At 52.1% G+C, this 24,927-nt stretch overlaps 8 protein-coding genes across 8 annotated transcripts; 5 read left to right on the top strand and 3 right to left on the bottom strand.

The window, feature by feature from the left end:
* Positions 1-25: 25 nt before the first annotated feature.
* Positions 26-1,999, bottom strand: A1O5_03953 (uncharacterized protein; the record flags this gene model as incomplete). The annotated part of the gene is made up of 5 exons (XM_007744563.1): positions 26-826; positions 882-983; positions 1,041-1,484; positions 1,535-1,740; positions 1,801-1,999. 5 exons carry the CDS (start codon positions 1,997-1,999, stop codon positions 26-28), a joined length of 1,752 nt encoding a protein of 583 aa, XP_007742753.1.
* A 769-nt stretch (positions 2,000-2,768) lies between these two features.
* A1O5_03952 (uncharacterized protein) lies at positions 2,769-4,952 on the top strand (the record flags this gene model as incomplete). Its single annotated transcript, XM_007744562.1, has 4 exons — positions 2,769-2,856; positions 2,909-3,216; positions 3,262-3,290; positions 3,338-4,952. The coding sequence occupies 4 exons, from the start codon at positions 2,769-2,771 to the stop codon at positions 4,950-4,952; spliced, it is 2,040 nt and encodes a 679-aa protein (XP_007742752.1).
* Positions 4,953-5,420: 468 nt separating this feature from the next.
* Positions 5,421-7,935, bottom strand: A1O5_03951 (uncharacterized protein; the record flags this gene model as incomplete). Its single annotated transcript, XM_007744561.1, has 4 exons — positions 5,421-6,387; positions 6,519-6,604; positions 6,660-6,748; positions 7,230-7,935. 4 exons carry the CDS (start codon positions 7,933-7,935, stop codon positions 5,421-5,423), a joined length of 1,848 nt encoding a protein of 615 aa, XP_007742751.1.
* A 1,636-nt stretch (positions 7,936-9,571) lies between these two features.
* On the top strand, positions 9,572-11,344 carry A1O5_03950 (uncharacterized protein; the record flags this gene model as incomplete). Its single annotated transcript, XM_007744560.1, has 1 exon — positions 9,572-11,344. One exon carries the CDS (start codon positions 9,572-9,574, stop codon positions 11,342-11,344), a length of 1,773 nt encoding a protein of 590 aa, XP_007742750.1.
* Positions 11,345-12,780: 1,436 nt separating this feature from the next.
* Positions 12,781-15,334, top strand: A1O5_03949 (uncharacterized protein; the record flags this gene model as incomplete). The annotated part of the gene is made up of 2 exons (XM_007744559.1): positions 12,781-14,991; positions 15,050-15,334. 2 exons carry the CDS (start codon positions 12,781-12,783, stop codon positions 15,332-15,334), a joined length of 2,496 nt encoding a protein of 831 aa, XP_007742749.1.
* A 1,222-nt stretch (positions 15,335-16,556) lies between these two features.
* Positions 16,557-17,032, top strand: A1O5_03948 (blocked early in transport 1; the record flags this gene model as incomplete). Its single annotated transcript, XM_007744558.1, has 2 exons — positions 16,557-16,582; positions 16,747-17,032. 2 exons carry the CDS (start codon positions 16,557-16,559, stop codon positions 17,030-17,032), a joined length of 312 nt encoding a protein of 103 aa, XP_007742748.1.
* Positions 17,033-17,701: 669 nt separating this feature from the next.
* Positions 17,702-18,766, bottom strand: A1O5_03947 (uncharacterized protein; the record flags this gene model as incomplete). Its single annotated transcript, XM_007744557.1, has 1 exon — positions 17,702-18,766. One exon carries the CDS (start codon positions 18,764-18,766, stop codon positions 17,702-17,704), a length of 1,065 nt encoding a protein of 354 aa, XP_007742747.1.
* A 4,491-nt stretch (positions 18,767-23,257) lies between these two features.
* On the top strand, positions 23,258-24,474 carry A1O5_03946 (uncharacterized protein; the record flags this gene model as incomplete). The annotated part of the gene is made up of 3 exons (XM_007744556.1): positions 23,258-23,357; positions 23,411-24,198; positions 24,253-24,474. The coding sequence occupies 3 exons, from the start codon at positions 23,258-23,260 to the stop codon at positions 24,472-24,474; spliced, it is 1,110 nt and encodes a 369-aa protein (XP_007742746.1).
* Positions 24,475-24,927: the final 453 nt, after the last annotated feature.

Here is a 24,927-nt window from a genome sequence, read left to right as displayed (position 1 = left end):
ACAACAACAACAAGATGCTGACGCATCAGACAACCCTCCAATTGAACCGCACAATCTCGTGCCACATGATCCAGTAACCGTTTCGATCATCAAGAATCTCCTCTCTTTCCACCTCCAGCCTCTTGCCTTTCAGCCGAGGCACGACATAGTAGAATACAACCCAATACGCCAAAGAGAAGCCAATCAGTCCCATGCCAATCGTACCCGTCAAATACCACTTCACCGGCTGCGTGATCCCTGTGTCGCCCGAGGGCGGAATCCAGACGGCAACCAGCGGGAACGCATTGGCAATGGTGAAGATGAGCGCTGCAGAAATGCTCACGGACGCGTTTGAGTCCGACTTGCTGGCCCAGTGGTAGCCCGGTCGAAGCCGCAGGACGAGCAGACTCAGGCCCACGGCAAACCCGAACAAGGCGTCGATGGTAAACGAGTAGAGGCTGACCATGGTCCGATAGGCATCGTTCGGATTCTGTTCTGGCACCGTCAGGAGGATCAGCGCCACGGCGAAGACGAGATGCAGAATCAGTGCGCCCGCCGGGGTGTCGTCCGAGGTTTCTGCTCTGCTGTCACGCCGCAACCGCCGTGGCCAGAGCGAGTAGTTGTTCGCGAAGAACTTTGCCCCCGGCAGAATGCCCTCTTTGGCGATCTCTTGCTTCACCCGCGCCGCCGTGAAGGTCTGGACGATGATGTTGCCGAAGCTCGAAAAGGCTATGAACCCACAGAGCACCTTGTCGGCGGCTTCCTCTCCAAAGATGCGTTGGAAGAACGGCCGGGCAACGGTGTCATCTGCGTGTTCGAATAGGACCGAGGTGGGCACGACCAGCATCTACCAGACGGTTAGCTTGTTGGCAACGGCGCATCCTGGACATGCTGTCACCCACATAGGATATGTTGATCAGGATGTACAGTATGCTGACAATGCTGACCGTGGTTACGGCAGTGTGCTTGAACTTCTTTCGAGGATCATCGATGTCTCCAAGGACCTGTCCAATGTCAGCATCTGGAGTCTACACTCTCCCGTCCTCGGAGGTGGTGCTCACATAATTGGCCTGATTGAAACCCCCAATCGCAAATATGATGGCCAGAAAGGCTTCAGCATAGCCGTAAGAGGACGTCGCCGCTCCAGCAAAGGATTTGTGAACGTTCAGGTTTTGCGACGCCGTTTCGTCGCTCCCGCCAAAGCCTCCGGCGGCATACACTACCCCGAGAATGAACAGGACGAGCAGCATGACAAACTTGACGGCGCCGAAGAAGTTGTTCAACCAGACGCCTCCGGTTCTCGAGATTGCGTGCAGCAAACACGCAAATGTTATCACACTGACGGCAATTCCTCGAACTGAGGCATTCATGGCCTCTTTGCCGGCCGCTTGCATGATGTTTTCGGCGAAGACGATCGCGTTGCCGGCTGCGGTCCCCAGACAGATGAAGGGAATCCCATAGATACAAGTGGCAAGATAGAGTGGGCGTTTGACCATGTATTCGAGCTTTGCGAAAGGTTAGCCCTCGAGTCCTCTCGTGTCGAAGATATACTGACATAGTTTTTCTCGCCCCCGTTTCGAGGTACTGATTCTTTTTCGTGCTCATTTTCAACTGGTAGCCTTGGGACAGTCATGCCAAACTCCGCAAATACGAGAACCCCAGAGACTGCGACTATGGCCCCAGCTGCCCAGAAGACGAGGCTGTAGCCAACGCTATGGGTCCCGTGAGCAACCGTGGTGGGTGTCCTAAAAATTCCAGTCCCTTGATCAAATCAGCACCTTGTCCAGGGTATTTGGAGTGTCTTAGGTGGTGAAGACTTACCCACCATCCTGTTGATTATGATGCAAGCAATGGATACATATCCCAGGGAGGTTGGACGGGTTGTCACAACGGTCCTAGGCTGTGCCCTGGCTTGCCGGATCTTCTCCATTTCCTCCTCTGTGAATCTTGGGCGTTCTGCTCCATCTTCGACTTCCATCTCTTCAATGCGTTGCATGATGGCTTCTCTTGACTCGGACATGTTGAAAAGGGAGGAGATAAGCGTGAAAAGGGCAACGAAGCATGGATTTCAACAAGCGCGAGAAAACCAGGGAAATCTTCACGCACCTCTGAAATCAAACGTTGATAAAGGAATGCCAGATTGCAACAACATCTTCTACCAGGCTTCCTCCTCCCACTCCGCCACAGCTGCGGTTCGTTCTATCCGGAGCCAAGCAGCCACATTCCTAAGAAAAGGTCAGTATGCTTTGAAAAGGCAGCCGCTAGAGAGGGACTTCAAGCCACAACATTTTGGTGAGTCAAGGTTTCTGGGTTGATACGGTTCTATGTTGGTCTCGATTGGGCGAAATTCGAAAACCAGGCGTCGAGTGAGCGTCATTTCTAGTCCAGAATCTGCAATGCCTCCTGGCCAAGGTCATTGCCAATCCTCAAATTGGCCCAGCAGGCTGTACAGCCCCTCCCAACTACTGCACTGAAATGACGCTAAACGATGAGGCTGAGGACCAACAACCAATGCTCTCACACCCTTAAAGCCATGGACTGCCAGAACAATTGAGATGATCTGAGACCCCTTACTCGAGCCGCTGTACTCGGCGACTTCTCGACTGATACCCCTGGGACGGCGGGTGGAATTTTTGTCCCCAGTCCAGATTGCCTTCGCAAGGCAGGGCAATCAGCCCAGTCAACCAATTTGGACGGTTGATCTCACCATTTGCCACCAGCCTGAGCAATGTTTTCCTTCATTATTGCGCAGTTGCACCTGAACCTGCCGCTCGGACAAGTCGACAATCATGCCACTACCACTCGCTGAGATTGCTGCTGCTGCGCGCATTGCGTACACGATCTATGATCTAGGATTCAGCCAATACACGAGTGCTCGTCAGTACTGGGTGATTTCACCTGTACAAAGGATTCCGCTGACTGAAAATAGAGCAGGAATACCTCGATTTCGGAAAGGACATATCGCTTCTTGGAGACGGTCTGAAGGCCATCGTCGTCTCGGTCGAGCATGTCAACAGACAGGGTGCACCCGGAACTGTTGAAAACCCCCAGGACCTGGCTTCTTTCTACACAATCGTCGGCGACTTCACCGACACCTTGAAACGATGCGAGAAACTGATTAAAAAAAACAGCCAATTCAGTAGAGACAGAGGGTTCGTGCGCAATGTCCAATGGAACTCTGGGCTTGGGAAATATGTGCAATATCTGGGACGACGAGTGTCCTTCCACTGTTCAAAGGTAGGAGGAAGCGATCGCCGGAAGTTGGGTAGCTAATGTCGACAGATCAACCTGATCCTCATCCCGCTGAAGCTGTAAGAATCGTTCATCTACACTGGGACTCTCTCTTACTCTGATATAGAAAGATGTATACCGACCTCAGGAGAGATATAGCCATTGTTCACGAAGACATCATTTTCTCGCTCGAACAAATCATCCGAAAACTGGAAATAGATAGCAACGGCCTTCTCCTCGAAGTCCCAGACTTCCTTGAGCAAAAGTTCGACGTTGCGGCCACCAACTCGGGATCTACGATCCCCTTTCCCATTGAAAAGGGGATTGATGCGCTAGCTCTCCATCTGAGCAACAGTACCCAGAAGTTCGTTCTTGAGCCGCCACTTCTCGTGAGACCGGACACCTGTCAGTACATCAATCTCATGAAAAGTGTGTGGCTTGTGAAACAACTCCAAGCAAACCCGGAATTCGAAACCAGATGTCTGGATGTTCTATGGGGAGCTTACTTTCGTCAGCTACTGAGGAAAGTCATTCATGAATGTCGCCGGTTCTACGCCCGCGAGTCGCCACTAATAGCGCCAAACGATCAGCAGATTCTCCAAGAGGCGGACGACAAGTTTGAGATCTGGGTCCATTTTGACGAAGTGGACGATTTCGACGACCTTACCGAGCCAAACGGGATGGAAACCCGCATCTTTCGTGCCTCTTTACCTGAAGACTCCGGGCGCGCGCAGCAGATCTCCGTTCTCAGGGTTAATACGAGTCGAATAAGACTTGTGCGGACTCTCACCCGCGGGACTGACCGAGCAATCGAAAACTACGAAATCGACTCTCAAAGGGTTCTTCTGCTGCCCTTCTACAGCTTTCCAGAAGCCTCGGCTGACGCTATAAGTCTCGGTTGGAAAGCACAGGCCTCGGATCATCAAAGTCGTGCTCTGACATTCCGCCGGCTGGATGATCTGCACAGGCTACAAGAGGCTATCACAAATTTCGGCGTTGTTGCTGACCAGACTGGAGTGGCATCTGTTCAGATCAAGGAATCCATGATCGGGCCTCTGAAGAGCATTGGTTCTGGCGGGAGAGCACAGATCTGGGTCTGCCGTGCCCAGAAGAGATATGAGCAACCATCCAAATCTCCCGAGACCGATTCGGCGAGCCCCCGGGCACGACAGAGCTCGACTCTCACAAGCTCGTCTGGTTGGAATGGTGGTGGACCCGGTGGTTGGGCTCGCTCATACGCTACCTCGGTCAATGGTAGCACCAGCATTCAACAGTCAGGCAGCAAGGCTTTGATTGAGCGCCCCATCTCAGCCCAACTGGTTCTCTTCACAGAGAGCAAGAAGGGCCTGAAGTGTTTTGTTGCCATCCAAATCGATGACTGTACCAGACTGAGCCCTGAGAACTGCCACTGCAACAACCCGGACAGGAAGTGCAAGAAGATCGTCATTAAGAGCAGCAACCACAAAACGGGAGTTCCGGTCAAGATCTATGAGACCAAGCCGCGCCACGAAGACCAGTGGAATCTAGCGGTGTTTGGGTACCCCGAGCACGAGGACGCCAGGAAGGGCGGCGGCGGCGTCGAGCTGCGCAAGTCGAAATTCGCGGTTGTCGAGTTTGAGAGCGAGCACGCTCGTGAGGAGATCATGAACGTGTTCGAGGAGACCTGTTTCCTTATGCGCGAGCGCGTCCGGATCTATCACCAGGATCTGGCGGATTCGCGGAATCGGAATGTCGCCCAATAACGAACTATAATAACGGCAACATCAATGATATAACAATAAAAGCAAATAGGGCAGGAGCTTGGAACGTTGTAGCGCGTATGTAGGTATGCACGAAATAGAAATTGTATTATATAGGTATAGCATTATAGTCTTTAGTTTTCCAGGACATGTCTTGTGTCTAGGTATAGAACTTGACGGCGACGAGGGCTTTGACAACTTGGTGGAGACCCAGAGAATCCAGTTGCTGGTCAAGGAGACCTCAATAGATCGGAGGGAGGTCAGTGCTCGTGGACACGTATCGACCACACTGGCAAGTTGGAGCCAGGATAGCGATATCTCATACCACATGTTTCTAGGCAGATATCCTGGAAGATGAACCCCCCCTGGACAAATTGACAGTAATGTGGATCGAATTCATGACCTCACTATACCCCCACCAGGACAGATTCAGAGCGATATTGAAAGGGAGAATATCCAATCTGATTTGCCCTAGACCGCCTTTTCCTTCCTGGAAGGGCAATCAACTCGTAGCCGTTCCTCCCGACCCAGTGCCGCGACAAGCTGTTCGAATTCCTCCAAGAAGCCCTTCGGGGGGCTCACTCGACGCCATGCTTTCTCCAGCGCTATGCTCCCGTTTGGATCTCGAAGCAGGCACTGAGTCCAATCTATATTCGACGTGCGCAGAATCTCAACGGTTCGCGCATCCGCCTCCGACGCAGCCGCGCGCAACAGGGTCGACCCTGCGTTGTTGACGTCGTCGGCACTCGCCCCTCTTTCCAAGAGCATCTGCAGGAACTCGTGGCTGTTGTGGAAAATGGTTTGGAAGAGGGGCGTGTCGCCGTGTAGGCTGCGGACATGCATGTCCGCGCCTTTGTCCAGAAGAAACGCCCCGATCTCATGGCGGTTTTGGATCGCCGCCCCGGACAGCGGCGAGTGGCCGAGGTCGTTGGTACTGTTCAGAGATGCTCCAGCCCGTAATAGAGTTTGGACCGGCTCAATGGCTCGTTGATGCCGACTTGCATTGTGGATTGCCTGGCTGCCCTTGAAAGTTCTGGCGTGGACGTTGGCTCCATGGAGGATTAAGAGTTCTAAGATAGGTACAGAGCCGGTCGACGCTGCAAAGGTGAGAGGGCTGTTATTGAAACTATCGCGGCAGTTGGCGTCCGATCCGGCCTCCAAAAGGTACCTCACTGCCTCCACGTCTCCCCTGATTGTCGCCCAGTGAAGGGGCGTCCGATTCGTGGAATCCACAGCGTGGATCTGGCTGTGGTACTGCTCATTCTGCAACTCATCGGCCAATCTGCCGGGAAATATCTCCAGGACAACCTTGTGAATGTACGAAAACTCCCAGGCTTCAAGCTCTTTGGTTTCCGGGAACAAACGCTTTAAGCCGTCGATTTCAGCGACCGTCCCTCTCTTGCAGAGGATCTGCTCCCAGGCTTTCTGAGACGGAGTCCTGTGCAAATCTGGGGTGTCAGAGAATGTATGATATTGCTCAGATCTTGGTTGCTTCAGCTTCACCCTCTTCCTTCGCGGACCGGCGGGCACACTCGGGATGGATTGGAGGCAGTTGGCCTGATAACTTACGTGTAATCATCATCTTGCAGATGCGGATCAGCTCCCGCTGCAAGAAGGAGTTCGCACATGTCAGTTTTGTTGCGAATTACAGCGTACTATACAACATTGCCGATCAGTCAGATTCCAAGTGTAGTCACCGGTTGCACTCACATGTAAGGGCGTACGTCCATGGTTAGGGTCGACGTCGGTAAGCGAGGCCTTCCTGTCCCACAGAAGTGATTTGGCGCCGTCAACGTTCCCTGTCAATGCAAATTTGAGCAAAGAATCCCAATCTCCGTCCCAAGGAACTCGTCGTCTGACATTAATTTGCATACAGGGACCAAAGGAGGGAGACAATGATGCTGAAATGTGTAGTGATCGTTGGCAAAACCACCAAGGGAAGCAGTAGACAATATCGATTGATGAAGTGTCAGAGTTTTGGCAGGCCTTGACATTGCATTTTGGCCAAAACCCGGGGGACCCAGAGTAACCCAAGAATAAAGTACCAACAAAGTTCTTCAACAATGGAGGAGCGGGATATCTTCTCGCCGAGTGACAGACACAATCACACGGCACAGTGCAACAACGCATGCGACTACCGTGAAAAAACACCGTGGTATTCGAAGAGAACTTGTTCGCGGGGAATGAAGAGTCTGGTATGGTATGAACCTGTTGTAATGTGTTGTTAAAATCTGGAGGGAGTCAAAATCAACACACATGGCTCCCGATATGATACGTTACCTTCTATCTGGGAGTCATCACTAGGGACAATCAATGCTGTACTAGACAACTGGTCTAAATCGGCGTCTCCTATGGGAGTATTCGGCGGGCTTCGACATCCAGATTCCATACGGGGGGCTTCAGGTAGACTGGGGAACCTGTTCTCGAGCTGGGGCCCTAAAATCTGCACCGAAGTGTCCGGTAGAGCCATGAGGAATGGTACGTGCGTGACAGCTGTAGACTGCAAGGCTTCTAGCCGAGTTTCGATTCTTGTGATCCGAGTGCTAACATGATGTCCGTCAGCCTTGGTGGATAACACCAGCGCAGCTCCAAGGTCCGATTTGATTCTTTGCAATTGCTTGTGAATTTTCTTTGCTTTAGCTCTCTGCGTTATCCATGCCAGCCTTCTTTGTACGCTAGAAGTCTGTGAGTGGGATTTTTTGAGTAATTTCCCCAATTCCGCCAACGCTTGTCCAGCATCTTCAAGAGGTTTATACGCAGCATTCAGGAATCGGAATTGTTGAGTCGGTTCTGCGCCAATTTTCTCGCAGAGATCCTTAGCATCATCGAAGTAGTTTCGGAGATCAGCCAAATCGTTAGACAACGCCTCGATCTCTGCAGGCGCGTTTTGGAGGCATTTGATAAGTTTCACAAGTAATGTGAGACAAGTCGAACTTGAGTCAATTAATGTAACGGCACTGGCGCCAATTGACACGGGATCAGCCATGGCCAAATTGCTCTGATCCCAAAACCTGAGTGCTAAGACCACAAGGTGAACGAAAGAAAGCTTGATACCATGAAGTGGCATCGATGAGGCTGAGAATCTGAGCGGGCACCAAAAAAGCGTCCGGCATATCTTGGCAAATGAGGAAGGGCCATTCAGACTCATCAGGCAACCAAGACAACACCGTTTCCCATTCGTGGAGCCTGGAATCGATTTTCCATCAGATTCTGCGCAAAGCCATGGAAGTGCGTAACAGGTAAATCCCCGAAGAGAAATCTTCTGTACAGCGACGAGGATGCCTACACCACTAGGGTTGTTGCCCGAGTTGTAGGGGGAAACCGGGGCCCATCAGAGGATGCTCAAGCCCAAAGACGGGCAATGGGTCAGACTCGAGCCGAGATTCAGACATTGAACTATTTTCTCTTTTCTTTGGGCTGCCAAAGCGCAAAGAGGGCGTTCTCAAGACTTCATTTCTGGAAAGTCTTGTGGGAGGTGTTACCCGACACCTCTGTTGCGAGTGACAGACTTTTGATACGATCAAACCGCTTGGCCCTTCCACAATCATCCTAGAAGCATGCCTAGCTGTGTCTCTAGGGTTAGCTCATCAACAAAAGAAAGTCCTGTGCGGTTTCTTCATGCCAGCCAAAAAGGCATCCAGCGCGTGATGAGAACCAATATGGCCGTGCGTTGGCGGGCGAAGAGACGGTGACCCCCCTGAGTATAGGAAGAAGCTGTGTTCGAGTATTAACGTATTTGAAGGCACAAATACCGACCATAATCACGTGTATTCTATGTCCGTAATCGTCGAGAATTGCTTGATCACATACCCGACGCGTCGTCATCCGTGAGTAGATGATGGCTTTCGCCAAAATAATGCCTTTGCATGACCTCAAGAACCTTTGCGCGAGGGGTGAGGAGGGTGTGTATGGCAGGGATCATCACTTCCCTGCCGCCTCGAGTGCGTACACGAGTCAAATCGAAGACCTTCGGCTATTTCCCAAATCCTTGCTTTTGTTGTTGACTGTAATGGTATGGAGAGGTCCTGCACGAGCTCGACAGGAAAGGCTGAAGCGTAATACATCGTGACAAGCGTCGTGGGCTGTGACGGTGAACGCGCCATCCACAATTGGAGGTATGCCAGAATCAGTATTGAAAGTGTGCTAGTCGGGAAGCCTTCACTCCATGATCTCGGACAGGCGACCTCAGCTGCGAGCAGACCAGATTTATCGAATCGAAGGCGAGGAGCATGATTTCAAAAACAGAAGGGCCAAACCAAAAGAGGCTGCGATGTCAGAACAGACTCGAACAAGTAGGATCTGACGCGCCATCACGTGATCTGAAAGTCTCTCTATTAAAGCGGCGGGTGCGGGAAGCCCCAAGAACATTAAGCAAGCGCTGACATGGAAATTCTGTCATTCCAACCTGCCGGCAATGACCACTTGGAACTTGCATGTCTCGCCGTCATTGTGGATCGGACATTGTGAACAATCCGTTCTCTGACCTCGACCAGCAAGCGAACGAACCTTGCGTCAACCCTTTGAAGAGCCCTCACCTGTTCGGACTTCCGTTTCTCTAGACTTGGTAGTCGACTCTCGCAAATTGGGCCCCTCTCCAAGTCGTCACGGTGAATTGACTCTCAATGTCTCGACGGCCCGGCAATGACCGGGCGGCCCAGAATGCCCAAACCCTCAAAGCTCTAGTCAAACTCGAAGGAAACAAAGTCTGCGCCGACTGCAAAAGAAACAAGCATCCACGATGGGCAAGCTGGAATCTCGGGGTGTTTATTTGCATTCGCTGTTCAGGCATTCATCGAGGGATGGGTACTCATATCAGTCGAGTCAAGTCGGTTGATCTGGATGCTTGGACGGACGAGCAACTACAGAGCGTCCTGAGATGGGGCAACACAAGAGCGAACAAATACTGGGAGGCCAAGTTGGCGCCGGGGCATGTGCCATCTGAAGCAAAGATTGAGAACTTCATACGTACAAAGTACGAATCCAAGAGATGGGTAATGGACGGTCCCATGCCCGATCCCTTGACGCTAGATGCTGAAGGTGACGACAATATGCCGTTGAATATCGTGCAAGAGAAGGCCAAAATTGAGAGGTCGGCTTCTCAGCGTCAAGCGTCCACCCAACCCCCTCCGCAGCCTCGCGCTGTTGCAAATGTGAATCTCTTTGACGACTTCGCACCAGCTCCACCAGTCAGGCCTAGCACAGCAGACATTCTTGAGTCAAAACCCACGCGAACTGGTCCAGTGGCGCCGGCGCCGGCACCAGCCCCCAAACCCGCTGCGAGGCCACAAGAGTCTCTACTTGGGTTAGATTTCTTTGGCGGCGCATCATCAAGTGGCGTTGGTCGACCTTCAAGTGCGGCGTCTAACCCTCCTGCATCTACCAATCCTCGAGGAGATCTGAAGAGTTCAATTCTGTCGTTGTATTCTACTGCACCTAAACCTCAACCAGCACCTCAACCTCAGCATGATCGCCAGTCATCATTTGGTGGAACGGCAACATCAGCCCCGACTGCGAAGCAAGATGCATTCGGAGGACTTGCTGATGCCTTCAGCGGATTGAGCTTCCCTAACCCAAGCACCACAAAACCCCCGGCACCACAGCCATCCTCTGCATTTTCCGCGTTCGGCAGTTTGACCAGTTCTGTTGCAGCGCCGAAAGCCACGCCCTCTGCAGCCCAGCTGACATCGCCGCCTCCCCTAAGTGGTGGCAGTTTCTTTGAAGCCTTCCACTCCAAAGCACCTGCTGCAAAACCCACTGTCACTTCGCCGTCGACCTCGAATGGACTAGATTTCTCGTTTACGCAAAGAGCACCGCCCCCGCAGGCCGCCCAAGCGCCGGCACCTAGGCCTTCTGCCGCGTCTATCTCTGCTGACTTGTTTGCAGCTGACGATTTTGGTGGATTTGCCAGCTCGACACCTACCTCGCCACCCAAGCCAGCTCCCATGCCACAAGTATCATCACCTACTGTCGGCAACTCGACGTTTAGCTCACCTTTTAATTTGTCTTTGCAGCCTGCACCAGCGCCAAAGCCAGCTCCCCAGCCGGTCAAAGCACCGGCAATGCCTCAAACCAATTCATCAATGTTTGATCCATGGGCTTCAGGCAGTGAGAGCAGCCCCTGGGGGGCGCCAGACCCGACTCCTGCAGAGCCGGCGCAGCCAAAGGTCGAGTTAGGGAGACCACCAGCCCACATTACGCCGAATGATATCCATGGAGGATGGGGAGAGCCAATATCGTCAAGCAACAAACCCGTGCGACAGGCATCGGTGACAGCCGACGAGGACTTTGGGGGATGGACCTCAGCGTCGACAACGCAGACGCCAGTGGCCCCGCCGGCCAAAAGTGGTGGAGGATTTGGAGGTACATCGGATCCATTTGATAATCCATGGGGTTGATTTGTCTTGAAAAGTTGGCGCTGTTGCCATCTGCTGGGAGCTCGGTTTCAAAAGCAACGAGATATGGGACGAACGAGACTCGGTCAATGAAAGAAGATGAGGCCCACACGGGGACTAGAGAACGGGCTTTCCAGCTTATCTACAATCAGGTAGCATGCAGACTGTCCGGAGTACATACAGAGTGCTCATATGCGACCAGGCACTTCTAGATAACCTTCCGCCTCGCTTGGCAGGTCAGGACCGAGGAGCACTGCGATGTGACAATTGTCCGATGGTGGATTTAGCGGAAAGGGAGGCACGGCGCCAGGCGAATGATAGAGCACGAGTACGAGGTAGAGAGGGCCCACCAGCGCCACTGATCAAGGCACAGTCTTTAATAATATGGGTTCGTCTAGCAGGGATACGGGCTTGCAATTCCACCATTGGATGACAAGAGCGCGGCTGCTATGATGGCCATCCTCCTGTCTTGTCGTCTTGTCGTCTTGTCCTGCACATCACCAACCCACGACTCTACATTTAGCAGCCCGACTGTCACTCCCTTTGAGTAACCAGGCACTTGTCTCTCCCTGTCGGCGGCCACTGCACCATCCCCATCTTCTGAACCTTGACTTTGGGCCCTGAGCGCCGCTGCGTGCCTGGGTACCAGCAACCGCACCCAACTCTCGTCCGCGTTGATCGTTCCCCCCCCCATGATCTCAGTCATTGCAACTTCGTCTACCGTTACCGCAGCCACCTTTTGACAACCTCAATTGCCCTCCGGGTGTCGCCCAACGTCCAACATTCCTTCTTGATCTTCCTGTCCTCTCCGACCCTCCCCTGCCCCAGTCCGATGATTAAAGGAGTCCCTCCCGCAGCACCAACCTGTCGGCCATTGCGGGCAGGAGGCGGGCCAGGAGGGAAGGCTTTTGTTGCCTGTGTTTGCACGCGCCTTTGATAAGGGACAGTCCTCATTTCGTCAGCTCTGGAGACCCGTAACGGCTCCCGGTCCGCTCCATGCAGGTTCGTCGAACTGCTTCCTCTCCCTTCGAGCGGGATTGTTGTGGAAAACGTTGGCTATGAGGGCCGGGTACAGAGGCTCCGGCGAAGGAGGAAGATTAGGTGCAATGTGAATGCTGTAATGAACCAGACTGACACGGTGACTCTTGCAGACCTCAACCCGGAGTCGAGACACGGGCGCGAGCTTCGCTGCTCGCCAACGGGGGCACCTGCCCCAATTGTCGATAAGCGATGAAAACCACCATGTCACCGAAACCATTGGCTACCTCTACGACGACGATCCCGAACAAGACCAACAGCACCCTTTGTCCTATTCGAACTCGCTTCAGAATGCGAATATACAAGGACAAGTTAAAATCAATGGCCACCACCAAATGGAAGAGGATATAACACCGAGGAGGATGCCGTCCATACCTAGGAAGCAGTTACCCTACCGAGACATGTCAAACGATCATGCAGTGGCACAACCAAACGGCGTCTCGAGACGATCCTCTGGTCAGGATCACTCTTGGGATCACCGCAATCACGCATCTTCGTCGCCCGCGTCCGATTCCAGAGAACGCTCCCCATCCGATACCGCCACCTCTCCTTTCCCGTTAAATGATATTGACTACGAGTCCAGTCCGGCAGGTCTGGCGCAAGAGCTGAGCAATCTACAAGCCTTGAGGCGGATGTCAATGCATATAGGCGCGACCGATGATCCAGACCTGCCTCAATTGAGCGCGGCCGGCATGCCTAGTGCCCCATCCCCTACTTCTAGCGAAGACGACTCCTCCAGATTGTTCTGGGTCCCTGCCCGACTACACCCAGAACTGGCCCCAAAGGAGTTCAAGACTTTTTTGGAAAGCAAAGCGGAGCAAATCAGAAGGAGATCTGGCGAGCTGTCCGCTTTTGCAACGCCGTCCTCCTCACGCTCGTCCTCCTTGAGTACTGAAGGAGGAAGCTCTGGCTTGCGCAGGAAGAAGTCCATGTTATCCCGCCAAATTGATAGCTCTGTGGGATACCAAGATGGTGCGGACCGGTTAGAGAGGAAGAGATCACTGTCGCGCCGGGCTGCCCCCCAGGACCCAAACCTGCAAGAATTGGAAAACTTGGTCGCAAACACCCCTGGTTTGTCGAGGACAAGCCTAGAGCCTTCGTCGGAAGACGATGCCCCAGATGTCATACTGCCGTCGGTCCCGGGATCCAGTCTGAAAAGGTCCACAAGAACAACGTATAGACGAGGTGGAAGCGTCAAGGGGAGGGGAGATCGAGGCACCTATGCTCAACGTGCAGCGAGAAGGGCTGCTGCTGGGAGCCCTTCAAGCAGCCGACCTGAATCGCCTGAATCTAGCGTTCCGGCGGTTCCTCCGCTCCCGAACTTGTCCATGGAGATTCCCAACCTCGCGCAGACTTTGAAGGATCCATCTAGCGCAACAAATGTCGGGAAGACCACCCCTACCAATTTCTCGAGGCCAGCCAACTCGTCTTCGGCAAGCGGAACTTCTTCTGTATCAACAACATTTGACTACATATTCAGCAATGACGATGTTACGAAAAGAACGACCCCGACGGGCATGCCCGCGTCGCGAAAATCACCGCCTCCTCCAATATCTCCTCCATCCACGAGCACTTCGTTCGATCGCAAACCAGTGCCTCAGATAGTTGAGACTCCGCCCCCCGCAGAGACTCCTCCGGTCTCTGTCCAGCCGCCGAGATCTTCTTCGATGACCCCTCCACCTGCGCAACAGCAAGTACGACATCCTGAACGAGTATCTTCCCGTGAAGATAGCCGAACAAGAGCAATCTCCCCGCAAAGGCCATCAATGCCTTCCAAAGGGTCCATGCCAGTAATCACACCACGAACAACATCTCCGGCAAATCAGATCCTGCCACAATCAAGACCATCACAGAGCCTCGAACAACCATCTCCTTTGCCAGGAAATGACACGAATACCAGCAACTTGTCTTTTATACCGACTCTCACTGTGGATAAGAGGGCTGAACCTAAAAAGAAGGAAGAGACTAAAAAGTCGAGCTGGAGTTGGTTGCTAGGCAAGGAAGATGGAGACAAGGACAAATCGGAAAAGCCAAAGGCCAAAATCTCCAAACCTCCTCAGCAACACGACAATACTAGACTTGATGTGCTCCAAACGTCTATCGATGGAGGTGTTAGAGGACGTGAAAGTCTCGTCCTTGATCGGGAACACCTGAAGCTCGATGAAGAACGCAAAAAGGAGAGCCAGCGGAAAGCGTCAGGAAGCGACAAAAAGGAGAAAGAAAGCCTTTTCTCTTCCATATTTGGCGGCAAGAAGAGTAAGGGCGATAAAGATGGCAGCTCAAAGAAATACCGCGATCGAGGTCTGTCACCTGAACCGCCCTACCGAGAATTGAAACCCGACATCGACTACAATTGGACTCGATTTTCGATTCTGGAAGAAAGGGCCATTTACCGCATGGCACACATTAAATTGGCCAATCCTCGTCGGGCCCTATATTCGCAGGTGCTTCTCAGTAATTTCATGTACAGTTATTTGGCGAAGGTCCAGCAGATGCACCCCCAGATGAATCTACCCACAAGTGCCAAACAGCAACGGAAACAGCAGCAGAAAGACCAGCAGCAGCAGCAGCAGCAGCCGGACGAGTATGTCCAATATCAGCGGTATCAACAAGTGAGTATTTTTTTTTTGGTTTGGCATCAGGAAAATGCTCGTGCTAATTCCTCTGCAGCAACAAGCTCAACAGCAACAACAGTCCCTCCAAGCTGAGCAGTCATATGGTTCTCAACAGGACTTTGTGGGCGATTCGTCAAGTTACGAATATGAAGCTGGCAGTACGAGGCCAAGTTCAAGAGGAAGCAAGCACTCGATAGAAAGTAATGGCTCAGCATATGGCGGCGGTGTCGGTGCATATAATCAGTACTATCACAACAATCAACTACAGGAGCAGTTACACCAAACGGGTTCGCGTCAAGGCGGATCCCAGCTGGACGAAGATGACGACGACATGTGGTAATATTCGGTGAGGTCTGATGAGAAGGCATTGCTGCTTGTTCTCTATGACAGCTGGCTACTTAGCCGCTTTGACATTGGACAAGATATACTCTTCAAAGCTTTGACCCATTGGAGTCCCAGCGTATTCCGAGCGCTTTCTTTAGTCGATTTCTAGCATAGCGGGTGGCAGGAAGAGTGCGTGTTTGTGATGGAATATCTTCAACCTAAGGAACGATATGATCCCATATCTCTCGAAAATGACATACGATATTCAGATACATGGACCAAAGTGAGCGCTGTATTTCAGAAGGAGGAGGAGACAGGGAGATCTTGCTGGCTTGGAAGGTTTGAGCAGATGTTGGTGACTGGCCGCCTGGAGGAAGCCCGTTTCAAGCGTGTAGATACAGAGGCACCCAGGGGTTGATATACAACATAATCAGCGCCGTTCCAAGTGCAAGATTGAAGGGAAATGCCTGCAAGGCCCTAGCAAGTATATACATCTGCAGTATCCCAGGAAGTGAGAACCAATCCAAGTGATGTTAGCCCACAATTTGTCCATGGACATGCCTGCACCCATTTGTTAGAAGGACAGATGCAGGGCAAGGCTAAGACGGCCACTGTTGTACCGAGTAACTTGTAGTTGTAGGTAAGGAGATCCTGTGTCTTGCGGAGGCGGCGGAGCCCGAGGTGGCATCTTCCTCCCTCATCTCTAACCGCAAGGGCTCGCCATTGCACCGACGCTCTCTTACTCCCAAATCTTATTCTCCTCAGCGTTCACACACTCAATCTCTACTGTTTTGCCAAACGACCGGGCTATTCTCCTCCTCCTCCTCCTCCTCCTCCTCCTCCGCCGCCGCCGGTGTCGCAGCCGACCACGCCGTAACACGCCCGTACCGTACTGTAAAGAGTTCCTGGCCCGCACACACTAGAGACGACGACGACGACGACGACGACGACGACGACGAGGTGAAGAAGAATAAGAAGAATAGGCAGAACAAGAATAAGAATCGCAAGAGGATCCGTACAGCAGTACAGAACTGAACCCGGCCACTGTGTTGTCTCCCGTCTTGCCCCCGGGGTTTCTTCGAAACGTCCGCGGTTGATCTGAGCGAATTTCCCGACTTGACACAACTCGTGCGCGCGGTGTCGAAAGGTCCAAGCAAGGGAAGCACCACGAGCAGTTCGGTCGTGAGCCGCAGTCACAGGTTACAAGTCTCAAATCCCCATTTCACAAGTCCGGCGCAATGGCAGACGCATACGGGCGCGAAGAGTAAGCCCTACGCCTTTTGTACCCTCGTGCCACTGGCCTCCTCTCTCTAGTATCTTCTTCTCCATTCCGCTTCCCGTCGAACAAATCCAAGTCCCACGTCAAGGGGATATATTACCCACCCAGGCAATTAACGAATGCCCAAGCTAACCCGCGGCGCAAAATAGACAAAACAACGCGCTCCTCTCGTCGCTCTCGCAAAAGACCTCGGCCCTGAAACACATCACGCTGGACATCTATGACAATGCGCGCAGTCAGGGCACGCTGGACAACACCAACGAGGTCTTCAGCAGCATGAGCACAAACATCCGCGGCAGCGCCGGCCGTTTGACACGCATGGCGCGGCAGGGCGACAAAGTCGCCGTCTTGAAGGTCGCGGGCATCATCGTCGTGGGGGGCCTGCTGGTGTGGTGGATCGGGGGGTGGATACTGGGCTTGTTCTTCGGACGGTGACAACAGTGAATGAAATGGAGGGAAAGGGGAGAGGAGAGGAGATGAAAAGGAAAATGAAAGAGGAATGAAAAGAGGAAATGATTAAAGAACAGAACAGAAGAGTTTGTTAAGCAAATACTGTATTGATACAACTGGATGCCTTTCCTAACGATGTAAAACATGATCGTGATCATGAAATTCCTTAATGATACCCATAACCCAATGTTCAATGAGGAAAACCCCCACTCCCATGTCTATGCCAACGCCAACCAACGCCAACGATGATCTGAACGCTCATGAAAATTGCTTGCTTGCCATGATAAGAATGCTGTCTTGTTGCCTGTCCATAAGAATGCGATGCATTGCCTTGATAATGATGCGGTTTGTTGCCTGCCTGTAAGAATACCTTTCCCCCATGATAATGATGCAGTTTGTTGCCTGCCTTTAAGAATGTCTCTTTCCATACCCCATAACAATAGTCGTAATGATACCATAAGAATGTCTGTCTTTTTCCACACACCCCATAACAATACGTAATGATGATTTTGCTTTGTTGCCGAGTCGTAAAAAATACCCAATGATCCAGGTCATCAAGTCATAAAGTCATCACAACACTGCAGTTTGTGTGGTTGTCGTTGTCGTTGTTGTTGCAGTTTGTGTTGGTGCGGTTACTGCTGCAGTTTGTGTTGCTTAAACTGCATCTTCGAACTCTTCATCTTCCTCTGAGTCGCCTTCAAATGCGACTTCATATTCTCTTTTGATGCCATTGCTTGGTTTGACATCCATGACGTCTTCAAAGTCGTCTTCTGCTTCTGCTTCTGCTTCAGCTTCAGCTTCTGCTGTGTCGTCTTCATCTGGAGTGGTAGCAGCCGTGGCGGTTCCATTGGTGGTAGCCCCGATTGCACTGCTTGTATACCACACTGGCAGTTGATTCTGCTTGGCGAGGAATTTCCTGCGCTCTTCTTTGCGCTCTGCTTCCTCACGCTCCTGTTCCTCACCACTGGTCAAGTTGACGGTGAGATTTTTGACGTCGACCATCTCTGGGCCGCTTCTCTTGTAGTCGTAGTATCTGTTGCCTCTCTGTAGAGGAACATATTGTTCTGAGGTGTCTGTTTTACCACTTCCCTGCGGTCGGGGGACGTCTTTCTTTCGGTCCCATGCTGAGGCGAAGTCGTTTTCGGGAATGTCTGTGCGATCGATCTTGAGGATCATGTCGTCAAACTTCTTGAGCTGATCATTCAGCTTTCTGATTTTTTCGTGATTGCCGCGGTCTTTCTGTGCAGCTTGTTCATTTTGGACCAGTGTCGCATGGCATCTGTCGCAATAGAAGCCTTCGTCTCCGACTTTGTCGAGTATGTCAAGTTCTTCATATTCTGCTTTGCAGCGGGGACAGCGCCAGTCTTTGCGTTTGGTCTCATCTTGTTGATACATCGCCTCCACTTTCTTGCGGAGCTTTGCGATTTTGTATTTGATTGCGTCTATTGCCGGGTGAAAGGGACAATAGTAGTATTCTCTTGAAGAGGGTCTTGTAGAGCCTATCTTGGCTTCATTGCGGGATTGTGTTTGGACGAGCCGTGCGGTGCGGAGAGGGTTCAGTAGGCTTCTGATGTCTTTAGGCTGAGAATTGAGGAGAATGTTCAGGTCGTCCATTTGCAGAACTGAGTGCATGAGGATAGCGTCGACGATGATGATCTGTTTAGGATGAGGGAAGAAAGTGCGCACTGCCGTTCGGATGAGGGTCTTGGCTTCGTCCATGATGAAGGTGGTCGTGATGATGTGACCGAGAGAGAGAACCTAGAAGAGAGAGCCAGGAGAGAGAACCGAGAGCGAGAACCGAGAAGAAAGAGACGTGCAGCCGGCGAGTCTTGGGTGAGCAAAGCTCAGGTACCCCAAAGAAGCCCAGGGTATCTTGGGTTGCGCGGCATTGCAGTTCGGCGGGCTCTGCCAAGCAATTATGTAAGCATCTTGCTGTTTTTGGCGGCGAGCGGAGGGAGAACGCCAAGGGATCATGTACTTACGCGTGGCATTCGCAGACCAGGGAGTCGTCGGAGCCAAGCTCGTACCTCAAGTGGTAGAGGCACTGGTCTGCCGGCCGCCTGCGCCACGCCGGCACAGGGATCGCCCGGAGCGGTGGCTCACCGTTGGGGCCAATCTCGGGGAGCCGGATTGGCAGGGGCTCGAATGGGGGGCGCACTCGAATGGGCGGGGTTGGGAAGACGATGGGAGGAGGGAGCCACTCCTCCTCAGCCTCCTTGCGGGCCTTCTTCGAGAACATACAACCCATGGTGATGTCTTTGGTGGCTTGTAGTGAAGTAAATGGTGTTTGAAAGTGATGTCGCTGGAGGGCTCTTGTCAAGTCAACTGAAGCAGAATGTGATGTAGTATGGAGAGGTCTACCCGGGATGGGCGTGGAGGGCACCCTATATATACTGTCTACAGGACTCCTCTGGGTTGATCTTCTACAGTCACTGAACCTTAGATGCAAAATTTCTCCTGGAAAGTTGGGAGGCTACATTGGGCCCATGCCATGTTCCAGTATCGCAGCAAAGTCAAACGGGGAAAATGATGGTGGTTGACCCATCTTTTGACCTAAGCGAACCCTACCTCTAGCGCCGACCAGAACTTCGCCCTGCGGAACAGCCTTACAATGGACGAGGCTGCGCGGTACAGTGGGCACAGTGGAGCACACGAAAATGCCGCATAAAAGTTTGACCCGATTGAAAACTTGGTCCATCTGTCACATCGAGAATGTAACCTACTACTATCCTTTGGAACCTGCAGGCCTGAGCAAATTGATTTTTCTCTGTTCCAGGTTCTCTCTTCTCTCATGTCCACAATTGGAGCCTCCTTGCGAATTGTTGTATGATTGGATCGATCAGCGAGATCAGATGAGATGCTCTGCTCTGGGCTGATCCCAGGCGTCCAATCAGTTGGTCATGCCGAAATGATCCCAGGAGTTTCTGCGCCTGAGGCAGTAAGAATACAATCTTTCAAAAGCCTTCAATCCTCACGTGCCAGGCGTGTCTGCGGAAAGAGCAGAAGAGATGCGTGACATACCATCAGCAACCCAGACGCCGCTGCTTGTCGCTTGCCCATTGCAAACACAAGGTTTCATGATGCCCAGCAGCCTGAGACTCTGCGTGAAAAGCGTCAAGTGCTTGTTTTTCATCAAGCAACATGCTGTCATTCCAAGCAGGACACGCTTTCCAAATCATGTCTTTCTGTCAATCGGTTTGAGGACTCTTTCGTTCGTCAGAATGCCGTGGTTTGCGGAGTGCCCTGTCTTGCGCCATCTTCTGCTCCAGCGACAGAGTTAACAACTCCGTCCAGAAGAATTGCCTGCAGACCTCCAAATGCGAGGGCTTGAATTCTGGAAATGGGATATCCTGTCGCAGTTGAACCGCAGTCCTTCGGGTCTGTGTGTCGTGATCGAACGTTACCAATAGTAACATTTTCGTCCAGAGAAGAAAATTTCCAAGTCCCAGCGCTCCAGTACTGCGGCATTCTCGCTCAATGTCGACGTCCCAGATCCCCATGCAGTAAGTTTGGATGAATCCATAGCCGGTTGTTATGTGTTCCCCCAAAGCCTCGGTCGATATTGTCAACGCCAGCAATGAAATTGCCAGCACCTCCTCGACCATGTTGCGATCTTGATTTTGTAGAATGGCGATGGCCAGAAACATAACTTGAGCAGGCGATACGGGATATGATGGCGGGGAATGTGGAAAATGCATTCTGTCGTCGTGCCCAAGACTTTGCTTCGCATGGAAGAGATTGGACATTAGTTGTGCACCGGTCTGCACAACTCGTATCACTTGAATGCTTAGCCTGCAAGACATAGCCAATTCGATAAAGCCTAAAGGCAGACGACTTAAGATGAGGCTCAGTTCCGGATCGAATGGATGGGTGGGATAGTCAAGTGAGCCATAAGGAAACATTCGCACCTGATCTGGGTCAGGTTCCGCATACACTCCGCCGAGGAACATCTCCCAGCTGTAGATGTCAGATTTGCGTGAGTAGTGCGGACAATGATGGCTTACGATCTGATATGGGCCTTGATATAGCCTTGTAAGCCTGAATCTCTGAGCTCACCGCGAATTTGTATCATACGACGCATGGCGCCAAGGTGCTGGAGAGGAGATCCCAAGCCTTCAGACAGTGACTGGCAGGAATTAGTCCCAAACGTGGTGCACGCGAACAGAAAACCAACCTCAACAGCCATCAAATGGATAAGACTCAGCAGTATAGCGTTGGTGGAGGTGGGGTCATTGGATTCGAGTCTTTTCCGAAGGAGAACAAGGGCCCTGCGGTAGTAGCCCACCACCTTCCGGCTCAGGCGTTTGTCGTGTATTCGAAGAGCAAATGCGAGAGAGGTGGCCGTTATCAACGGATCTTGCATCATTGCTGGAAGGTTGATATCGAGGAAGGCAGAATCTCTGCCCTGCAGCCTGAACGTTGGATAACGCAACATGGGCGGACAGTATACCTCAACGACTGATGGACTTGTTCAGTATGGCAACTTTGCCTCTTGGGTTCTTGGATACTGACAGAATTGGATTGTTGCCAAAGGGTTGAGGTCATCCTCCACCATTGTTGCATCCAGCGGCAAAGCATAAAAATTGGCGGGCTTCACCTTGAGCAGTGCCCGAGCAGAGCTCCTCGCTGAGTTGATTTCTGATTCGAGAATTCGGAGACTCGATTTGGTCATGGTCCTGATTCGATTAACCTTGTGCTGTGATCCATCATCAGAATCTGACTCCCTTGGGGGTGTGACGTCTTTGCAGGAGTTCGACCGATCAACAACAGAGACACCTCTCTCTCGACTCATCGCCCTTCCCTTTCCGAGGAGTGGTCCTGTTGGCAGACGCTTTATGTTGTAGAAGACTTGGTACGATCGCGTGCTAGATTTGACTGAGCCCTAGTAGTTCACTTTATCATGAAGTTGTCGCCCTGGAAAAAAAAAACCGCTTGTATCACCTCAGGTCTCGTTCTAAATGGGGGGTTGTCATATAGATAAACCATTCTGCCATCTTTGAAGCTCTCGCTTTCGACCGACCGGTATTTCCCCTCACATACTTCACACAACTCGGAAGAGGGGTTGATACGAGGTGAGGTAAATATGGCCTGGGCATAAAAATAACGTTGAGGCGGGTCCAAGACCATGGCGATTTTTTGTTACGTCTTCGGGCTTCAGAGCTGCTTGTCGGTGTCCTGCATAAGCTACGGAAATGCTTGTTTCTGAGGGCAGAGTATCTTTGGTCGATTTCAAAGGCAAGATGAGGCGAGAAACTAGGTCGCAAGCTCGGATTGTTTCCATCCCACGTTGTCACTGGAGGGATCAGAATGGAATCCCGTCTTTTTTGGGGGGTGTTTTGGCCGAGCCATGCCCAACCTTACGGGCCATAGGGCCAGACGACTTCATTTATAGGCCAGCCAAGGGGCTATTTGGGAGGCTACCCTGTGATATGACTGGCGTCAATGGCACAGGTGTGCCACTTGGGGGCAATTGGTCGGGGGCAGCAGGGCAGCAGACGGGCACCCGCACAAGTCTCGACCCATGGACCAGTGAACAGCCACCCGGGAGCCGCCCAGGAGCTGTGCTTAAGGCGTGCTTATTAATTGTCGATGGCATTTGATTGGAAGCAGTTGTCGACATCTCAAGCGAGGGATTGGGGGGTGGAATCAATATCCGAGCGCATTGAAGTCTGTCAGTGCAAGGTGTAGAAGAGGTGCAAAGTAGGGGAGAAAATCAACGGTGAGCTGGTGAGCTGGTGAGCTGGTGAGCTGGTGAGCTGTTCATCACCCATTTTCCTCATCACTCACCTCACCACTCACTTCGTCTGAACTGAACGACATCTTAATCCACCCGTGAATGAACTCATGACTCTCAATCTGTCATCGTGAGGCATGTAGTTACAGTTCAGATCCTGCCTCTGACCAGCGGGATTCGAAAAGGTGAGCTCGCATTGACACGGTCGCCAGATTTCACATCGACTTCACATTCACCGTCCGCCATCAACCATCCATCACACACCGCACACCTGCGAATGATACTAGGTATACGCTTCTTGTGATTCTCGGCCCGGATCTGTGGGCTCGGCGTGAGATATCTGCAGTTGTCGACCGCGGTCTTCTTCTCGTTGTCTGTTGCTTTGCTAGTCAGTCTTCTTCTTTGTCCACACCTCGCTTTGTTATTTGCTTCGCCGCCTGGAAGGAGCACTTCACACTATTATGATGGACGCGACCATGTTCTCATCGCCGCGATCTCGAGTGTTCTCGGTTGTTCATGTCTTGGTTACAGTGGCTGTCATTTTTGCCGCTCATGCCCAAGCAAAGTTTCCGAAAGGTGAGAAGGCCCTTCTTCGACCAGAAGTTATCATCTGGCTCTAACACCTCCAGCGGCTCTGAGATGGCCTGCCTTTCGGAAATTCCAAGAGGACCTTCAACCAAGCCTCACCGATCTGCTGACGTTCAGAGAGCCGGACAATGACCCGATATTTGAGAAGGCTATACAGGTGGTCGATAACCTCGCCAGTCAATCCACTTGCCATCAAGCAGCCGCAGCTCAGTTGCTTATTACTTGTAAAACTGTTGGCACAAGTCTCAGCCGGGAGCAAGGGAAACATGAAATACTAGAGAGAGCCCAGTCAGTCTACGCTGTCAGAGTGGCTGTCTGCGAGACTGGCGAGGGCAGAGCAGCAGTTCCCTTCGCTTGCAAGCCCATACTCGACATCCCTCAGCGACTTGATCACGAAATTGACGTGGTCAACAGCAAAATTTTGGCTTCTTGTCTTGAAGCGTTGATTGCGGAACATTATTACTGGACGAGCTACAGCAACAACAGACAGGATGCCAACACTCTGTGTCAAGCCACCACCATCGAGTCCACCAGATTGGAAGCGCTTCAGTCCTACCAAAAGCTCGCGCAACTCCTTCCAGAGTTTCGTGCTGCGTTCGGATCCACTCGGTCTCAGTGGTTGACTTTCCTGAGAGAGCAGCAGCATGAGATGCAGCATGTGAGCAAGCTTCTGCAGAAGAATCAAGACGAACGCCAAGCGCAGCATAGACTTGAGCTTAACACCTTCCGTGACGCGATGAATATGGCTAAGGAGGGCTTACATGACGCATTTCAGACTCTAAAGGGAGCCATGGTTGGCACAGACGCGCATGTGACCCATACCCGTGAGGTGGGTGGTATTCTACAAGGGCCGTCGGATGGGTCACTGATTCGTCACTGACAGGCTCTTGGAGACATACTTGCTGATTCGGCCAAACTGCGAGATCTGCTGCGCGAAGCAATCACAACCACTGGCAAGCAATACGCTGAGGTGGCTGCAGCCCAAGGACAGGAGCTGAACAACGTTCGTGAGCTTGCCCTTGCTACCACAAGAGCTCTGAAGAACATACAGGCCGATGCAGTGGTCCAGGTTTGTGTCCACCATTTGGGGTTGAACATGGACTGACAGGGATAGGATGTCGGCGAGCTTCTTTATCGTGTTAGGCACGGTCTTGATGAGATCTCTGGTGCTCAGTCGACGCAATTAGCGAGTGCCGGGCATCATCTGCAGCTTAGCGAAGAACTATCTGCAGCGCAGAGGACCAACCTGGCTTTGGGCGAACAGATGAAACATTTCTCTGCGTCTCTTGCGTCCGAACTCGACACTGCAAGTGCTACCGCCGGACGAGTGTCCACCAAACTTGACAGAGTCAATCAAGCGTTGACGCGTGTTGAAGCAGCGTCCACTGTTCTCAGCTCACTTTTCGCAGTCATCACTATACCTTGCCAAATGGCGGAGCATCTTCATTTAAGGTTACTGGGCCTCTTTGCGATGCCGGCATTGCTAGCGTCTTTCTGGAAGCCACGAAAGTATTCATATGTACTGATGGCTTTCTATGGTGCACTTCCCGTTCCTATA

This window comes from Cladophialophora psammophila (assembly GCF_000585535.1).
Source record: "Cladophialophora psammophila CBS 110553 chromosome Unknown aczJe-supercont1.5, whole genome shotgun sequence".
In the NCBI taxonomy this organism is placed as follows: domain Eukaryota; kingdom Fungi; phylum Ascomycota; class Eurotiomycetes; order Chaetothyriales; family Herpotrichiellaceae; genus Cladophialophora; species Cladophialophora psammophila.
This window is presented reverse-complemented; position numbering and strand designations above follow the sequence as displayed.